Genomic DNA, 18,374 nt, shown 5'->3' on the forward strand with positions numbered 1-18,374 from the left:
CAGCTCTGGGAGGGGAGTGAGATCTAGTGAATTGTTCCCCAGCTGCCCCACCCCAGAGCTGGCTGCATTTCAGTGGGTGGGTGAACACTTCCCTGCTGATAGTCTACAAAGCTTGGCAGTAGAAACGTGTCCATCTCACTGAGACCCCTTTGGGGCAGTTCACAAAGGGTTAAGAGAGGGCAGGGCAGGGCTGGGGGAGGGATGAATGGAGGTTTATAGATGACCCCGCCCCCAGGAAGCTGGAAGCCACTGGCTGTATCAGGTGCATAGGACAGGTGATTGGGACGCAGGACACAGCTCTGCCACTGAGTTGCTATAAGACCTTGGGTAAGTCCCTTTGCCTCTCTGCCTCAGTTTCCCCCTCACCCTGTGTCTGTTCAGACTGTGAGCTCTTCAGAGGCCACGACTGTCTGTGCAGCACCCGGCACAACGGGGGCCTGATCTCCGCGGAGGGGCTCAGAAAATATGAGTCAGCCACACCTGGCGGGGGGAGGCTGGAAGCCTCAGACTTTCCTCCTATTCATACAAAGAGTCAGCTGCACAAACCCACTTCCCCGGCCAGGGCGCCCCCGCCCCTGCCTCGCCCTGTGTCACAACCTGGAATTTCCCAGCTGGGCCGGGCAGGGGTGGAAGGGGACCTCTAAGGGGGTGAGGAGAGCAGTGACAGCCAGAGAGGGTGAATGGGGCCGGATCGATAGAATGGACGGATGGCTAGAGAGATAGAGGGCTTGGGGATGGATAGACAGAGGGGCGGATGGATGGATAGATGGGGAGATGGATAGATACATAAAGCAGGGGTCCCCAACGTCCTGGCCGGTGGTCGAGCATCTGCCGAAATTCGGCGGCATTTCAGCGGCGACACCTCTGGATGATGCCACTTGCCGCCGACAAGCGACGCCATCGAGTTCGGTGGCATTTCGGCGGATGCTCGATCGCCGCCACGGTCCTTCATCTGGCGGGCGCCAGACGAAAAGGTTGGGGACCACTGACATAAAGGATGGATGGAAGGATAAAGAAGCATACGGATGGATAGACAGGGGGATGGACGGACAGACAGAGGGGTTTGGGGATGGATGAACAGGCAGGCAGAGGCACAGCCAGCCATGGGGCCAGTGTGCAGAGGCCAGTGGAGGGGGCACAGGGCACCAGGCAGGGCAGAGACTGGCAGAGGGGGCGCCTGGAACCGGGTGGGGTAGAGGCCAGAGGAGGGGGGGTGCTTGGCACCAGGCAGGGGCAGAGGCCAGCAGGGGGGGCGCCTGGCACGGGGGGGGGCAGAGGCTGGCGGGAGGGGGGCGCCTGGCACCAGGCCGGAAAGAGGCCGGCAGGGAGAGCGCCTGGCACCAGGTGGGGCAGAGGCCACCCAGAGGATTCAGGGGGCCTGGGGCAAAGCAATTTCAGGGGCCCTTCCATAAAAAAAAGTTGTAATACTATAGAATACTGTATTCTCGTGGGGGCCTGGGGCAAATTGCCCCACTTGCCCCCCCGGGTGGCCTCTTGGGGGCAGAGGCTGGCAGGGGGGGCGCCTGGCACCGGGTGGGGTAGAGGCCAGAGAAGGGGGCATCTGGCCCCGGGTGGGGGATGGAGGTGGGGTGTCGCCTGGCACCAGGCGGGGTGGAGGCTGGCGGGGGCGCCTGGCATGGGGCACCTGGCACTGGATGGGACCGGAGGCTGGTGGGAGAGGGGCGCCTGGCACGGGGGGCAGAGGCCGGCTGGGGGGGGCGGAGGGCGGCGGGGGGGGAGCCTGGCACCGGACAGGAGCGGAGGCCGGTGGGGGGGCTCGCCTAGCACGGGGGGGGCAGAGGCCAGCGGGGGGGGCGCCTGGCACGCGTGGGGGGGGGGGCGGAGGGCGGCAGACACAAGGGCCGGGGGAAGTGAAACTGCGCAACAGCTGGAGCCTCCCCGGGCTGCTCGGGGCCCCGCGGGGAGGAGCCGCCGTCAGCGCTTCCGCCTCGCTGCGTCGCCCGCAGCCTGGCAGGGGCAGCCCGGACCCGGGCTATGGTGAGTGGAGCCTGGTGGGGGGCGGGTGTCTGGGAGCCAGGACTCGGGGGTCTGTGCGCGGCTGGGAGGGAGTCAGGACACCTGGGTTCTAGCCCCGGCTCTGGGAGGGAAGTGGCATCCAGGGGGCAGGGAGGGGGCTGGGAGTCAGGACTCCTGGGCGCTATCCCCAGCCTCAGGAGGGGAGGGGGGTCTAGGGCGGTGGTTCTTAACCTTTACTGCCGCCTGCACCTCTTTGGGTCTCAAACTATGTTCTCGCCCCCTTCAATCTAGGTCTATTTTTGTTTGTATATTACAGTAATCCTTAAAAATGTGTAATGTTAATAACTACATGGGTTTGATGAAACAAAGTAGTTGTACTTACATGCCTGTGCTTAATTTGTGTTTTGGATGATTTACTTTCTAAGAAAATCTGGCATGTCCAGCACCCCCAGAAAGGGCCTCTCACACCCCCAGGGGGTGCAGGCACCCCAGGTTAAGAACCACTAGTCTAGGGGATAGAGTGCTGGGAGCCAGGACTCCTGGGTTCTATCCCTGGTTCTCCTGTAGGCCTGCTGGCTCACCTTGGGCAAATCCCTTCCCCTTTGGATGACTCAATTTTCCCATCTGTACAATGGGGAAGACGATCCTGACCCTCTTCGTGAGGTGCTGTGGAAGAGCCAGGGATTACTGGTCACACACCAAACTTGTATCCCCTTGATGGACTCTGGTATCATTTATCATGAGCCATTATATATTATTTATAATTCACTAGTTACTATTTATAATTGTTATTATGCATTGTATATTAAATCAAACATTTTGATTATTCCATTTATTTAGTCAGATTGGTTCTATATTTATAATTAATTAGTTACCATTTATAATTCAACGTTATTATGAACTGTATATTTATTGTGAATATTATAAGATGTTTATTATGAGCAATTATTTATGTCATTAATTACTATTCATTGTTATTGTGTATTGTATATTTATTATTGATTATGAATGAGCATATATTTTATAGTTCATTAATTACTATATATAATACATTTTTATGATTTGTATATTAATATGATTATTTATTTTAGATTGATTATACATTATTTGTAATTCATTGGTATTATGTACTGTAGATTAATTATTGATTGATTTTGGTTGATTGTAGTTTATTTACAGTTCATTAGTTACTGTTAGTATTAGTACTATTAGTTATAGTATACTATAATTTATCGTTACATATTGTATGTTAATTATTATTGTATATTTATGATCAATTATATATAATTTGGAATACATAATTTAGTATTATCTTGCAGTATTAACTTATAACATCTCATCTATTAATTATTATCTATTTTTTGTTAGCAGTGCTCAAAGACCCAAGCCAGCACTACAGAAACGTTTGAAACTCAGGTAGGAGGACGTCTGCGTGGTGATTCTGACCCGGGTTAAACCCCCACTTGTAGTTGGTTCCCAGAATGGCTGATTTGGGTCAGCTGGGAACCATCTGGAGCATTAAATGAAGATCAGAGCATTTACACTGGAGTCGCTGGGCTGGATTAAAGCTTGATCCCGATGTAGCTTGTGTCCAGATGTAATCAGCTGGGGCGGGGTGGGGGGAATATTTACCAATACCCCAGTGCAATCTCTAGTGTGGATGCGCTTATACCAGTAGAAATGTGCTTCCACCAATGTTTATTCCCCTTCCCGTCTGGGAATAGTTGGTTTGCTGCTCGGGTCGGGCATTCAGACTACGCAGGTGGCAGATCAGCGGGGGCACATCTTCGTGGCGGAGATAGCCCGGGGGTGGGCACTTGCCTCAGCCCAGCACATTGTGGGAGCCAGAGTCTGTGTCCCTGGGACTTCTGGGGGCGTTTCCCATGATCCTTTGTGCTGCACCAAGCTGCTCCCAGTGCATTGTGGGAGCCCTCTTGGGGAGTTATGGGACGGCACTGCAAGACTAGGGGGTAGCCTGCGTTGCCAATGCAAAATCTAGGCCCCCCCTCCCCACCCGCCAGCCAGGTCACCTCACCTGCCTCTCCCCCGTCGCCTGCCCGCCCAGCGCCCGCATGGCCCACCACCCTCACCCTGTGAATTAACGATGACCAAGAATTAACCCCTCCCCCCGTGGCTGTCCAGGCAGGCCGAGGTGGGCACCGTGGCGCCAGGTGGTGCCATGGAGACGGGCGCCGTGGCGACGGGGGCGCTGGACGAGTTTGCAGTCCCCGCGGAGGCCCGGGCAGCCGTCATGGAGCAGCGGCCGCGCATCGAGCGGCTCTTCGGCGTGGGGCTCAACGTGCTGGGGGTGCTGGGCGCCGGGCAGGGCCCGTCCCGCGCCCCAGGGGGCGCCGGGCAGATCTGGCTGCAGCTGCAGGGCCCTCAGCACGACCTGCAGAGAGCAAAGGTAATGGGGGGGCTGCTGGGTTCTCCCCAAACACCCCCACGTCCCCCTCCCCCGAGATACCTCCATCGCCCCCCACGCCAGACACTCTCCGTCCCCCACCCCCATCACCCCGTCCCTGCCCCCAACCCCCGACACACCCATCCCCATACACCCCCATCTCCCCCGTTCCTCCCCGACATACCTCCATCTCCCCAGGCCTGCCACCTCCCCACCCCATCACCCCATCCCCCAACCCCGACACACCCATCCCCATACACCCCCATCTCCCACGCCCCATCCCCGACATACCTCCATCGCCCCACGCCAGCCACTCCCGTCCCCACCCCCAGCACCCCATCCCTGTCCCCAACCCCGACACCCATCCCCATACACACCCCCCATCTACCCCCACGTCCCCATCCCCCGACATACCTCCATCGCCCCCCACGCCAGCCACTCCCCGTCCCCCACCCCCATCACCCATCCCTGCCCTCAACCCCGACACACCCATCCCCATACACCCCCATCTCCCCACGTCCCCTCCCCGAGATACCTCCATCTCCCCCACGCCAGCCACTCCCGTCCCCACCCCATCACCCCATCCCTGTCCCCAACCCCGACACACCCATCCCCATACACACCCCATCTCCCCACGCCCCTCCCCGACATACCTCCATCTCCCCACGCCAGCCACTCCCTGTCCCCAACCCCGACACACCCATCCCCATACACACCCCATCTCCCCACGTCCCCCTCCCCGACATACCTCCATCGCCCCTCATGCCAGCCACTCCCGTCCCCACCCCCATCACCCCATCCCTGCCCTCAACCCCGACACACCCATCCCCATACACACCCCCATCTCCCCACATCCCCTCCCCGACATACCTCCATCGCCCCACGCCAGCCACTCCCCATCCCCACCCCATCACCCCATCCCTGTCCCCAACCCCGACACACCCATCCCCATACACACCCCCATCTCCCCACCTCCCCTCCCCGACATACCTCCATCGCCCCACGCCAGCCACTCCCGTCCCCACCCCCATCACCCCATCCCTGTCCCCAACCCCAACACACCCATCCCCATACACACCCCATCTCCCCACGTCCCTCCCCGACATACCTCCATCGCCCCACGCCAGCCACTCCCGCCCCCACCCCATCACCCCATCCCTGTCCCCATCCCCATACACACCCCCATCTCCCCACGTCCCCCTCCCCGAGATACCTCCATCTCCCCAGGCCTGCCACCTCCCCACCCCGTCACCCCATCCCTCCCCAACCCCTGACACCTCCATCCATCTCCCCTCACCCCCATCCCCATGCTTCTGTCCCACATCCCCAAACACCTACCCATCCCCTGACACCCCCATTCATTCCCCAACCCCAGACATACACCCCCATCCCCATAAACACACCCCCATCCTCAGACACTTCCCCATGCCCCCAACACACACACACATCCTCCCACACACCCCTTAACTCATGCCCTTCATCCCCCCTTTAAGTATCTGTCACCATACACACACCTCTAGCTAGACAGGTATTCTTGATCCCCATACACCCCCTTCCATCCCTCCACCCTTCCATCCACCCCCTCCACCCATCCACCCACCCTATCCATCCATCTATCTATCCATCCATCCATGGCCCTTCACACCTGTCCATCCATCCATCCATCCATCCTTCCATCCACAGCCCTCTACCCATCCATTCACCCACCCTGTCCATCCATCTATCCATCCACCCACCCTTCCACACACCCTGTCCATCCATCCGTCTGTCCAGCCAAAACTCCTCTCCACCATTTCTAAGCTCTTTGTAAAATGGGCAACCTTTTCCAGCTTTTGTGCAGAAATATAAATCCACCCTCAGACTGTACAGCAGCAATGGTGAGTGTGCGTATAACCATAACACACTCACCCGGCGTGTGCATGTGTCCCAGCCCCGCCTGTGTAAATATATCACATGTGGATACTGACAACCATGGCCATCGATACTGATCACAAACCAGCAGGGGTGCAGAGCACAGCACAGCACGGTGTGTGTGTGTGTATGTATCACAACCGTGTGAGATAACACTAAAGGGGTCTAATACACACACAGCCCCCACCTCCCTTGTATGTGTTTCTATCACAACCCTGCATGCGGGTGTCACAATTCCAAAGGGATTCAGTCCCTAAGGAATTTAACACCCCCCTCCCCAGTGTGTGTGTGTCCCAACACCTTGTGAGTAGGTTTCACACCATCTTGTGTGTGACACCTCCGGGTGTAGCTCCGCCAACACCCCGTGTACAGTTCAACCTCATGACTCTGCTTCTCTCTGTGTTTACATTTGGTAGTTAACTCATATCGCCTAAACCTCCCCACACCTCTCTCCGCCCTGGGTGAATTTCGATATACCCTGCGACCTCTGGATTGTCGCTCACTCCCCGGGTTCTGCCCCAATTGTTCTAACATTGAGTCTCTGCGTCTTCACACCATTCCTTGCCTCTGAAATCGATTGATGAATTTTTAACCAGTATTTATGCAGCCTGGACCCCACCACAGTCAGTGGGGCCAGATCCCAGCTGGGGTCAATGGGCCGTAGCTCCATTGGAGTCAATGGGCCAGATCCCAGCTGGGGTCAATGGGCCGTAGCTCCCCTGGAGTCAATGGGGCCAGATCCCAGCTGGGGTCAATGGGCTGTAGCTCTATTGGAGTCAATGGGGCCAGATCCCAGCTGGGGTCAATGGGGCCAGATCCCAGCTAGGGTCAATGGGCCGTAGCACCATTGGACTGAATGAGTCATACCCCAGCTGGGGTCAATGGGCTGTAGCTCCATTGGAGTCAATTCGGCTAGATGCCAGCTGGGGTCAATGGGCCGTAGCTCCATTGGAGTCAATGGGGCCAGATCCCAGCTGGGGTCAATGGGCCGTAGCTGCACTGGAGTCAATGGGGCCAGATCCCAGCTGGGGTCAATGGGCTGTAGCTCCATTGGAGTCAATTCGGCTAGATGCCAGCTGGGGTCAATGGGCCGTAGCTCCATTGGAGTCAATGGGGCCAGATCCCAGCTGGGGTCAATGGGCCGTAGCTGCACTGGAGTCAATGGGGCCAGATCCCAGCTGGGGTCAATGAGGCCAGATCCCAACTAGGGTCAATGGGGGCAGATCCCAGCTGGGATCAATGGGCCATAGCTCCACTGGAGTCAATGGGGGCAGATCCCAGCTGGTGATCAATCAGCCGTCACTCCTTTGAAGTTGATGAGAACAGCTCCCCAGTCCAGTGACACTGATTCACAGCCCGTTGAGGATCTGGCCCTGTGTTTATATCCCATTGTCCTTCAGCGGCTCAAGAGCGTGGTACCAACCTCAGAGCAAACTTAGGAACCAGGCACGCAGCCCAAACTGGCTGGGAGTTCTGTGCTGAGATGTCACTAATCGATCCTCAAGTGTGAACTCCTCAGGCACTATCACAGCCTTAGCATGGAGTCCCAGACAGTCCCCCTCGGGTACCCCAATCTGTCTCAACACCAGGGGAGCCTACCGTTGTGCCAGATGGTCCCTCATCCCAGGAATCGCAGCAATATTCAGCTTCTTCCCCGCCACAAAGAACCGGTCGCTTACCTAGCTCAGTGACACCTTCGACCTAATGCCGAAGACAGCCCTTGTAGTCAGTCCTGTAATAGGCTCTATCCAGTTCTGTTACATAGGAAAAGGAAACAAGGGTAAAGCGGGTAACACAGACACACCAGTGAGTTCCAAGCTGAGGTATAAAAAGGAACAGACATTTCTATAATACGCCAGCTGTATATGTCCTCCAGGGCTAGCCCAGGCCAAGCACGGGAGATCTTTTGCTTGTGCTTAGTCCTCACCCCGCCACGTCTAAGCAGCATAAAGACACAGCTCCTCCTCGTTAGGGCTTTTTCCTCCTTTCCCCCTCTTCTGCTCTGAGCTAGAAACTCAGCCGACAGGAGGCACCGGCTTGCTCCATGGGGGGTGGGGGAGCAAAGGACAAAGTCTCGCAGCCTCTTTAATGTCCCGCGATTGTCTGGCGTTGCTGGGACGGGAGGTTGCTATTGGTGCCCAGCATTTTGCCCTAGTTCATGTCTTGCCCCTGCCCTCTTCATTTGACACCCGTTCGTGTCCCTGTCCTGGTGATTCACAGGGCAGATATGAGCCCCCGAGCAGGGATACCGGCGAGACTAACGCAGGTTTAATGATTTCACCAGGTAGGGATGCCAATTTGGGTTGGACGTATTCCTGGAGGTTTCATCACATCACATAATATTTCATCAAAGACTAATCTTTAATTCCTGGAAACTCCAGGACAATCCCGGAGGGCTGGCAAACTTATCCCCAACACTGACGCACAGGGGAGCCAGATGGGTGCCCACCCCCTATTTGTCAGTGTTCAGTTGAGGCCTGGGGCCCTTGGCACGAGCTGGCACCTGGTCTGCCAGTATCACTCCCTCTGGTTTATTCTGGAAGGCGAGAGGCCCTACAGGGAGCTGACCTGCCATAACGCTCCAGCACCCTAGGAAGTGATTGGATTTCAGGACACGCCCCTGGCTGATTTTGCTTTCGATTCCACCCCAAGCGGCAGGGAATTTTTCTTCTGCTGTGGGCGTGAAACCGACAGGGGGGAAATTGCAACCAAAATAACCATCTCCTCTCCCCACCCCCCGCCTAGTCACGCCCACACGCTGATCAGCTTTGCACACGGTGGTTTAGGAAGTACATGCAGCTGCAGAAGCCCAGGGCTGGGCTAGCAGGGGGCTGCGAGTCAGGAGTGAGGGGCACCTGCAGAGCTGGGGGTGCGGGTGGGGGCTGGGACAGCAGGGGGCTGTGGGTCAGGATTGAGGGGCATCATCACACACCCTTTGTAGCCATTATTAATTCTGATAAGGGCAACTAGTGGGGTGTATGGAGATAGATAGATAGATAGATAGAGGGGGTGGATGGGAATAGATAGGTAGGTAGGTAGATAGAGGGGGGTGGATGGGAATAGATAGATAGGTAGGTAGATAGAGGGGGTGGTTGGGGATAGATAGATAGATAGATAGAGGGGGTGGTTGGGGATAGATAGATAGATAGATAGATAGATAGATAGATAGAGGGGGTGGTTGGGGATGGATGGATAGGTAGGTAGATAGATAGATAGAGGGGGTGGATGGGAATACGTAGATAGATTAGATAGAGAGGGTGGATGGGGATAGATAGATAGATAGTTAGGGAGTGCATGGATTAGGGTGACCAGATGTCCCGATTTTATAGGGACAGTCCCGATTTTTGGGTCTTTTTCTTATATAAGCTCCTATTACCCCCCACCCCCTGTCCCGATTTGTCACATTTGCTGTCTGGTCACCCTAGCATGGCGCAAGGATGGATAGATCATAGAGATTTGTACGGATACAGTGATAGAGAGCGAGTGGGGGTTTGCATGAGGATAGGTAGATACATGTGATCATATAATTAAAACCTGTGTGGTGATGTATGCGTGGGAGGAGGCAGAGTTAAGATTACCCAGACCTCTGCAATTCTGGCATTTCCTAACTTTTGAGTGCTGGGTTTGCATCTTAAAAAAAATTCATTTAAATGCAGATTTTGTTTGTATACAAACATATAATTATGTATCAGGGCCCCATTGTGCCAGGTGCTGCACAGACCCCGACCGAGATCAGGGCCCTGTTGCGCAAGGTGTTGCACAGACAGTCTTTGCCTCAAAGAAAGCTCCAGACCAGCGCTGAGCAGTACAGGGCTCATGACACACAGTGAGAAGTTCTGATTCCAGCCAGCAGATGGCACATTCTTGGCAGCCGGTGTCCTAACCCTGTCCCTGTGTTGTGTCCTCCAGGAGTACATCAAGGGGCTCTGCAGCCCGGAGTTGAGCCAGGAAGTCTGCTACCCTAAGGACATGCAGTGCGTCTTTGTGGGAGCTCAAGGTCTCTTCCTGGACTGCCTCACTAAGGGGACCTCTGCCAACCTGGTCCTGCTCAGCCCGGGCTCCCTGCTGGTCTCAGGCCTAGCCGAGGCCTTCGTGATGGCCCAGAGCCGCATCCAGGAGTTCGTGGAGAAGTACCAGAAGACGCCCCGGCTACCGGAGGAGCAGGAGGCCCTGGTGAAGAAGGCCTTCCGGGAGCTGGTGGAGTCCCACGACGACAAGCATGCCATAGACCTTCTTATTCTGCCCACCCCGCTCAAGGAGGAGCTGCTCAGCCTAGTGCGGGACATCCAGCAAGAAGTTGGGGAATGGGAACCGAGGAATGTACTGTGGGTGCCACCGGCCATCAGTCAAGACCAGCCGCCGTGGTGGGAAGCCAAAGCGACAGGTGGGGCTAGGTCTCAGGGATGGCCCCAGGACTTCTTTGACCTCAGTAGACCTCCAGATCAGACCAGGCATCAGGACTCCAGGTCTGGCAACCCAGGCATTTCTCAGGACCAGGCAAAGCTGGGGGAGGAGGCCTCCGAGAGGCCAGTGCTTTACAAACGGTCGTCGAAGCCCATCCCAGGTTTGGACGCCAGCCAGCAGGCTCAAGACTTGATGTTTCCTGCCACCCAGGACAGGGTGAGAGAAGAGGAGGAAAGGGGGCCAGAGGAGAGCAGCCAGGAGGAGGAGGAGGAACTGTCGGCTGGGGCCCTGTCATCATCGTGGACAGAGAAGGAGTTCAAGATGAGGCTGAACTTCTTCAAGACTATGGGCTACGAGGAGCAGGTGGTGAAGAAGGTGCTGCTGGAATGTGGGGTGCAGGAAGCCCCCTCAAAAATCTTGGACAGGGTCCAGACGGAGCAGGCCTCCTTCTCCCAGCAGGAGCATGGCCCTGCACCCTTCCAGGAGTCCGGGGCAAGCAGGATGTCTTCTCCTCCTCCTCCTCCTCCGCCACCAGAGACGACCCAAGATGAACACGAATACCTGCTGGAGGTCATCAAGTCAGCAGCAGCCAACTGTGGCCACTCGCCCAGCGAGATCCCAGCTGAGATCTGGACAGGGGTCCCCTTGGCCGGCCTGCTGAGAAGGCTCAATGAGAAAGCCAGCCACCAACAGGAGGCCAGGGTTAAAACTAGGCTGGAGCACAGAGGCAGCTGCAGAGATGGAGAGCTGGCCCTCTCAAATGGCAAGGAGTCTCCCCAGGGTCAACATCACTGCGAACCAGGGAGGAAAGGCGGGTCTCCTATCCACAGGGGAGTCCGTGGCCCACCTCCCCTCCCAGAAGGCTCTGATTTCCCCATGGATGTGACCTCCGTAGCTTCCCCTGCATGGGCTTCCGAGGAGAGCCAGCCAGCTGAGGACGTGTACCCAGTGCCAGTGGGCCCAGTGCCGACGGTGACTGGAGCCCAGCGGTTCAAGGAAGCCATCCAGACACCCTTCAAGCTCATTTTGGCCAACACGCCAGGGAAAAAGAACCTAAGGAGGGTCATTATCGATGGCAGCAATGTAGCCATGGTGTAAGTAGCCTGTGTTGCTGCGTCTTGCTCTGAGACCTAGGGCATGGTGGGTGGTGAGCTCAGCTAAGAAACCAGGATGCTTGGTCAGCTGAATACCTGTTAATCCCATTGATTTAGGTCTTGCAACTTGTCCGCAGGTCTCAGTACACCTCAACTAGACCTCAAGATAGTAACTTTTCTTTTTGTAGGCCTCAAAACCAGACTGGGCCCCAGCATTTTATGGTTGACTTGTCCATAGACCTCAGGACCAGAGTAGGCCTGGAGAATCTAGGCTTGATGTGCCTTTAGGGCTCAATATGCCTTAGGAGCAGCTAAGCTCTTAAGACTGTAGGCTTGACTTTCCTGTAGGCCTCAAGACCCAAACAGGCCCCAAGACTCTAGGCTTCACTTTCCTACAGGCCTCAAGATCAGATCAGGCCCTAAATCTCTATGTTTGATCTGCGCCATAGGTCCCAAGAACAGACTAAGACCCTAGATTTGGCATTCCTGTAGGCCTCAAGACTCTAGGCTTGACTTGACCATAGACCTCAAAATCAACCTAGGCTGCAGGTTTCTGTGTTAGATTTTCCTGCCCTTAAGACCAATCTAGGCCCCAAGACCATAGGCTTGACTTGTCTGTAGGCCTCAGGGCCTAGTTTGCTCTTGAGGTCACCACAGGAATGTTGAGCTTAGAGTCCTGAGGGATAGTTTAGTTTTGAGGCCTATGCACAATCCAGTCTCAGGTTCTGGAGCCTGGTCTAATCTTGGAGCCTATGGGAACGTCAAGCCTTTGATCTTGGGGCTTCATCTGGATTTGAGCTCTCCTAAGGCCCTATGCTTGACTAGTCCGTAGGCATCAGTTGACTTCAAGACCAAACCAGCCCCAATTCCTCTCCCGCACCTGGCGTAGAGCTCAGAACTCTAGGGCTGCCCTATTGCATTGGCCCGTCTTCCCCTGTGCCCAACCCTGTACCAGGGGAACCCAGTGCCGGTGCCTCTGTGCCTCAACATCGCCTTCCATCCCTCCTGTAGGCACGGCTTACACCAGTTCTTCTCCTGCCGGGGCATTGCTCTGGCTGTGCAGTATTTCTGGGACCGTGGGCACCGGGAGGTGACGGTCTTTGTGCCGCAGTGGCGAATGGAGAAGGTTGCCAGGGTGGAAGGTAAGAAGGGAGGTGGGGTGATGATGGACCTTTACAGCCCTGTGTGACACTGTCCGGGCCTGCCCCCCAGGGCCCTTCACTATCCCACCAGGCTGGCCCCCTGGGGCCCCTTGCTACCCTACCATGAGCTCCCCCTGCCCCACCCCGGGCCCCTCGTTACCCCACACCACCCTGCTCCCTAGGGCTTGGTGCTCACCCACACAGACCCACCTCCTAAAGCCTCGCCCTGCCCCCCAGCCTCACCCCATTTCCCCTCCTCCCCCAGAGAAACATTTCCTGACCCAGCTGCAGGACCTGAGTCTGCTGTCTCTGACGCCTTCACGTCAAGTGGCCGGGAAGCGCATCACATCCTATGATGACAGGTAAACCTGGGGCTCCCTCCCTGCCCCCCTCCCAATCAGGGGAGCCCCCCCCCACCCTACGCTGCCCCTGCAGGAGGGGCCACCGATGTGGTGCTGTCTCAGCCCAGCTGGCAAAGAGCCGAGGGGCCAGGCCTCGGAGGCCCACCCCCACTGGGCTTTCCAAGCTGCGAGTTGCTACTACACCCGTCTGGTCACATGAGGAACGAAGGGGTGGCTGTGAAGCAGAAAGTCCCTGCGGCTGCAGCTGGGGGTTAATTGAAAGCTGAGCTCCAGAGGTGGGGATGAAATAGAAAAAGAAACAACCTCCCCCGCAGTGCTGTGGTGCCCCTCAATCCTTACCCACAGACCCCTGCTATCCCAGCTCTGGCCTCCGCCCCCCAGGCCTGTGGTGCCTCTCACTCGAGACCTGCAGCCCACTTAGAGCAGGCAGACAGGGATCCTTATGCCCACACTGCTTCCCTATGGGGGACTATGGTTCCACTCATGTTGTGCTGCTGCCACCTTGTGGTCAGTGTCGGGTACAGCTGGCATCTGGGACCCTGCTCTTAGCCTTGTCCTGGAGCTCAGAGCAGGGCCTGGGGTGCTGGGGTCTCACTCTGCCCCCTTCGGGTTAGGTTCATGCTCAGGCTGGCAGAGGAGACCAACGGGGTCATCGTCACCAATGACCAGCTCCGGGACCTCATGCAGGAGTCCAAGAAATGGATCAGAATCATCAAAGAGAGGTGAGGGGGCCAGGGAACGGGACTTGGAGCCCTTCCCCTCTAAGGGGAGCTGGTTCCCACCCAGCCCCCGGGCGGGGACTGGCTGGCTCACGGGGTGGGGAATGGGACACAGGTCCTTTCCCTTCCGGGGGCATCGGGTCTGAGCCAGGCCCAGGGTGGGGGAACTGGCAGGCTCAGCGGGGCGGGAATGGGATCTTGGGCCTTTCCCCTCTAGGGGGAGGCACCAGCTTCAACCTGGCCCCAGGGCAGGAAACCAGCTGGCTCAGGGGGACAGAGAAGGGAACACAGAGCCTGTTCCCCTCTAGGGGGTGCCAGGTCTGATCCCGAATGGGAGTCTGAACTTCTTCCTCACTCTCAGATTGCTGCAGTTCACCTTTGTGGGGAACATCTTCATGGTTCCAGATGACCCGCTGGGCCGAGAGGGTCCCACCTTGGATGAATTCCTGCAGAAACCCCTCAGGTACCTAGTCATGTGGGGAATCACCTCTCCCGGCCAAACCTCCTTCAGCTGGGGGGGGGGGGGGGTTTGATTGGCAGAAATGCCCCATGTGCCAAAATCCCTTTAAGGAGATGCTGATTCCTCCCCTTGAAGGCTGGCATTTTTGACTACCAAACGCCTGCCAGCCCCTGCTGGTCAGACTTGGGAACTGCATGCCTGTCCCACTGCCAACCATCTGGGGATCAGGGGGTGGCTGGGAGCTGATGCTAACTTTGCCTCAATGCTCCTCACAGCAGGCCGAAGCCTCCCACTTGTCACTCCTTTGCGGGGCGTGGGGGTCCCTTTCCCGCCCCCAGCCGGCCAGCCTCCCAGACGGAGGTGCTGCAGCTGCGGGACAGAAAGCCCCCCGGGGACCGGCGGCGGAGGAGACAGCCGCAGGAGGAAAAGGGAGAGGAGGAGGAGGTGGTACGGAAGCCGTGGGAGACTGAGCGGCTGAGGCAGGAGCTCCTGACAATCTTCATGGGTCAGGACCAGAAGGTGGACTTCGTCCTGCACAGAGAGCCCTGTAGCCGGGACCTGAACAAGCTCTCTGAAAACCTTCTGAGCCTCAACTTCTGAGATGCCCACGTCAGCCACTGTTGACCCCCTGGGGTCTACCCTCATTCTCCCACCAGCAGGGATCACACCCACCAAAATCCTAGCTGAACTTCATTACCAGCAGTAAGCTATTAACCTCCCACCTGGACCAGCTCTTTACGAGACAACCTTCCATGGTGCATCATGAACAAGGTCTGAACCAATGACCTTCAGGACCAAAATCATGGCCTTTGCCCCACATAACTCCACTGGCTGGTAGCAGCAGGAAGCTGTTATCCTCTCATGTGGACAAGCCCCCCACCAAGTCACCAGGAGGGCTTGAACTCACAGCTGTCAGTGCTAATAACCATTGACCTCAGCCAACTGAGCTGCAGGAGTAAGCCCATTAGCTGGTAGAAGTAGCAGGTTGTTATCCTGTGTGAACCAGAATGTTATATAGTAACTGGGTCACCAGCCAGGATTGAAGCCACAACGTTAAGTGCCAACATCACAGACGGAGCTAAAGGTGCAACTGTCATTGTCTGGTAGCAGTAGTAGATAGTTATCCTGTTCCGTCGACCACACACGTTGCAGGTGGGTTACTCGCCACGTCTCTCTCCACTCATTCCTCTGAGGTTGCGCCTGGCATCTGATCCAGGTACCCCACAGTTAGGACTTCGCCAAATGCTGAAGGACCATTTATAACTCATCTAGGGTGCCTTCCCAGAGAGAGACATCCAGCAGCCCTTCTCTGGCCTGGGGAGAGAGATTGCTGCAGCCGTGGGAGAACCCACCCGAACTTGTCTCATCACCCATGATGGAGAAGGGACAGATCATGGTATATTTATTTTGGAAAACTGACCGCTATACCTGGAAGCTATGACCAAAGCCACCCATGGGAGAAGCGTTGGCTGATCCTTCTCCAAGCCAACCATTTGTGGTGGCAGTGGCAGCTTGAGGTTCACGAGACAACCTGGCAATGTCCTCCAGACTCAGCCAAGCTTGAGACTCAGAGCCGGGCAGACAGAATGCAAGTGGGTACGGTCTTCTTCATCCTTCGTTGCAATTGATGGATGAGGAGGAAGAGGGAGTTGATGAGGAAAGAAAGATTGGAGGAGCCCAAGGTTGGGTCCATACTTCTCCTCCTCTCACCTTGGCCTCTGCCCCCTCAGACCCAGTGAGCCTGTCACATCCCCACCCAGAGTCCGTTCCACCGCACCAGCCCAAGGAGATCTACAAGGCTCCTTGCAGCCATCGTAGGATACTGGCAAACATGTCCTCCTGCTGCTGCATGTAGATTTCCTGTTCCAGGGACCTGTAGGAAGTCCATAACTCCTGGCTTCCCCTCTGGTCTGTGCTGTAAGCCCACGATACATGGATGCTTCTCCAAGTCCATGCCCTACGCCCTAGATCTACCTCTGCCTGGCTCCAGTGTCAACGAAGCAGAATCTGTTCCAGGTGCCTCTGAGCCAGCGACGGGTGCATTGTGGACCTTAAAGCATGCGTCACTACGGCCTGAGCTCAAAGACGTCCTGGCTGTAGGGGGCTCAACATCTCCTTGCTAGAGCTTCTCTCCAAGCTTTGGCCACCATGCTTCCTCCTTGCTAGCCTGTCTCCTTCTGACCTTGGTCAGCTCGAGTCTTCTTCTCTCTGTCTCCTACCTCTTGCCCTCAGCCAGGCCAAAAATCCCACTCAGGAGAGAGTCCCCTTCTTTGCTCTACCCATCTTTCCTGGAGTCCCAGCTCCTTCAACATCCTATCCATGTACTCCCTACAAAGTCCTCCAAGATCTCATCCCCCGCCAGCCACACTCTCCCTAAGCCTCACCCCATCTCAGCTCCATGCTTGGAGATGATCTGACCCACTTGGCACATCTTTCGTCTTCCTGCAATCCATTGGCGTTCTTCTAGCCATGTCTCCTGCATTCCCATCCTCTAAGCCTTGTGTTCTCCACTTTTCTTATCTTGTCTCTATCTCACCAAAGCTGAGGGCTCGGCGGGTCATTACCCAGCCTTATCGACCTTTATACATTCAGCAGCTATTTATGTAAATATGTTTTTTTGATAATAACAATGATAAATAAATGGCGGGGCCCTGTGTGATAAAACTGCATTTTCGTCACCCCAAAGTTCAGAGACTCTGAGGTCGTGGGATACAATTCAGGGTAACCACTGCTCATTGCTCCCCTCCCAGAGCTGGGGATAGAACCCAGGAGTCCTGACTCCCTAATCTAGCACCGCAAACGTCAGACCACCCACATGTCCTGGATACTTCTATTTCAGTAAAAGCAGCAAAGAATCCTGTGGCACCTTATAGACTAACAGACGTTTAGGAGCATGAGCTTTCGTGGGTGAATACCCACTTCGTCGGATGCAAGTCCTATTTCTATTTCAGTGTAAACCTGGAGCAACACCACTGCAGTCAATGGGTGATTCCAGATGATGCCAGGGTGGAGGGTGGGGAGGGGGAGCTGAGATCTGAATCTAGCCCTGATCCCAATGCAGTCATGAGTGATTCTGGATTGACCCAGGGGGAGCTGAAACCACACCAGGATGGGGAACCTAGGGGGTCTGTTTGAGCCCCTCCCCTCCTCAGGAGACATGGGAGGGCACCAGCTCCCAGGACAAACCTAGTACCCTAGTCGCAGACAGGATATTCTCTGTGTCCCCAGAGAGCAAGGGCTCCCCATGCCCCCCTTGGCACATGGTTCCCACCCCACACCCTCCTGATGGGCCCTGTTTAGATGGGATGGAGATGCCTGAACACAGGGTGGAGGGTAAGGCAGCTAAATGGCCGGGTGATGGGATGGATGGAGGGGTGAGAATGGAGATGGAGGGGGAGAGAGGCAAATTATGTGTGTTGGGGTAGCTCAGTGAGGGGAAAGCAGTGGACGTGTTATTCCTTGACTTTAGCAAAGCTTTTGATGTGGACTCCCACAGTATTCTTGCCGGCAAGTTAAAGAAGTATGGGCTGGATGAATGGACTATAAGGTAGATAGAAAGCTGGCTAGACTGTTGGTCTCAACAGGTAGTGATGAAGGGCTCCATGTCTAGTTGGCAGCTGGTATCAAGTGGAGCACCCCAAGGGTCAATCCTGGGGCTGGTTTTGTTCAATATCTTCATTAATGATCTGGAGGATGGCGTGGGCTGCACCCTCAGCAAGTTTGCAGATGACACTAAACTGGGAGGAATGGTAGATACTGTGGAGGGTAGGGATAGGATACAGAGGGACCTAGACAAATGAGAGGATTGGGTCAAAAGAAACCTGATGAGGTTCAACAAGGACAAGTGCAGAGTCCTGCACTTAGGACGGAAGAATCCCATGCACTGCTACAGACTAGGGAC

The 18,374-nt window shown here is 56.0% G+C and overlaps 1 protein-coding gene across 5 annotated transcripts; it reads left to right on the top strand.

Moving 5' to 3' along the window:
- Nucleotides 1-267: 267 nt before the first annotated feature.
- KHNYN (KH and NYN domain containing) lies at nucleotides 268-17,121 on the top strand. Of its 5 annotated transcripts, none has more exons than XM_039498047.1 (10): nucleotides 268-327; nucleotides 3,346-3,393; nucleotides 4,120-4,384; nucleotides 6,211-6,258; nucleotides 10,202-11,790; nucleotides 12,802-12,932; nucleotides 13,198-13,294; nucleotides 13,909-14,016; nucleotides 14,375-14,476; nucleotides 14,749-17,121. In XM_039498047.1, exons 3-10 carry the CDS (start codon nucleotides 4,157-4,159, stop codon nucleotides 15,071-15,073), a joined length of 2,628 nt encoding a protein of 875 aa, XP_039353981.1. In that variant the 5' UTR covers nucleotides 268-327; nucleotides 3,346-3,393; nucleotides 4,120-4,156; the 3' UTR covers nucleotides 15,074-17,121. The 5 variants fall into 5 exon arrangements, with proteins under 5 accessions (XP_039353981.1, XP_039353977.1, XP_039353979.1 ...); XM_039498043.1 differs by lacking the exon at nucleotides 268-327 and adding an exon at nucleotides 1,866-1,998 and having other exon boundaries at nucleotides 4,124-4,384; XM_039498044.1 differs by lacking the exon at nucleotides 268-327 and adding an exon at nucleotides 1,867-1,998 and having other exon boundaries at nucleotides 3,349-3,393; nucleotides 4,124-4,384.
- Nucleotides 17,122-18,374: the final 1,253 nt, after the last annotated feature.

Source organism: Mauremys reevesii, linkage group 13 (assembly GCF_016161935.1).
Source record: "Mauremys reevesii isolate NIE-2019 linkage group 13, ASM1616193v1, whole genome shotgun sequence".
Taxonomy (NCBI): Eukaryota; Metazoa; Chordata; order Testudines; family Geoemydidae; genus Mauremys; species Mauremys reevesii.

Bases quoted from the DNA above. Each gene is read 5' to 3' on its own strand.
- KHNYN (XM_039498043.1), top strand. The intron at 11,791-12,801 runs GTAAGTAGCCTG...TCCCTCCTGTAG, and splicing joins GGCAGCAATGTAGCCATGGT to GCACGGCTTACACCAGTTCT. The intron at 14,477-14,748 runs GTACCTAGTCAT...TGCTCCTCACAG, and splicing joins TTCCTGCAGAAACCCCTCAG to CAGGCCGAAGCCTCCCACTT.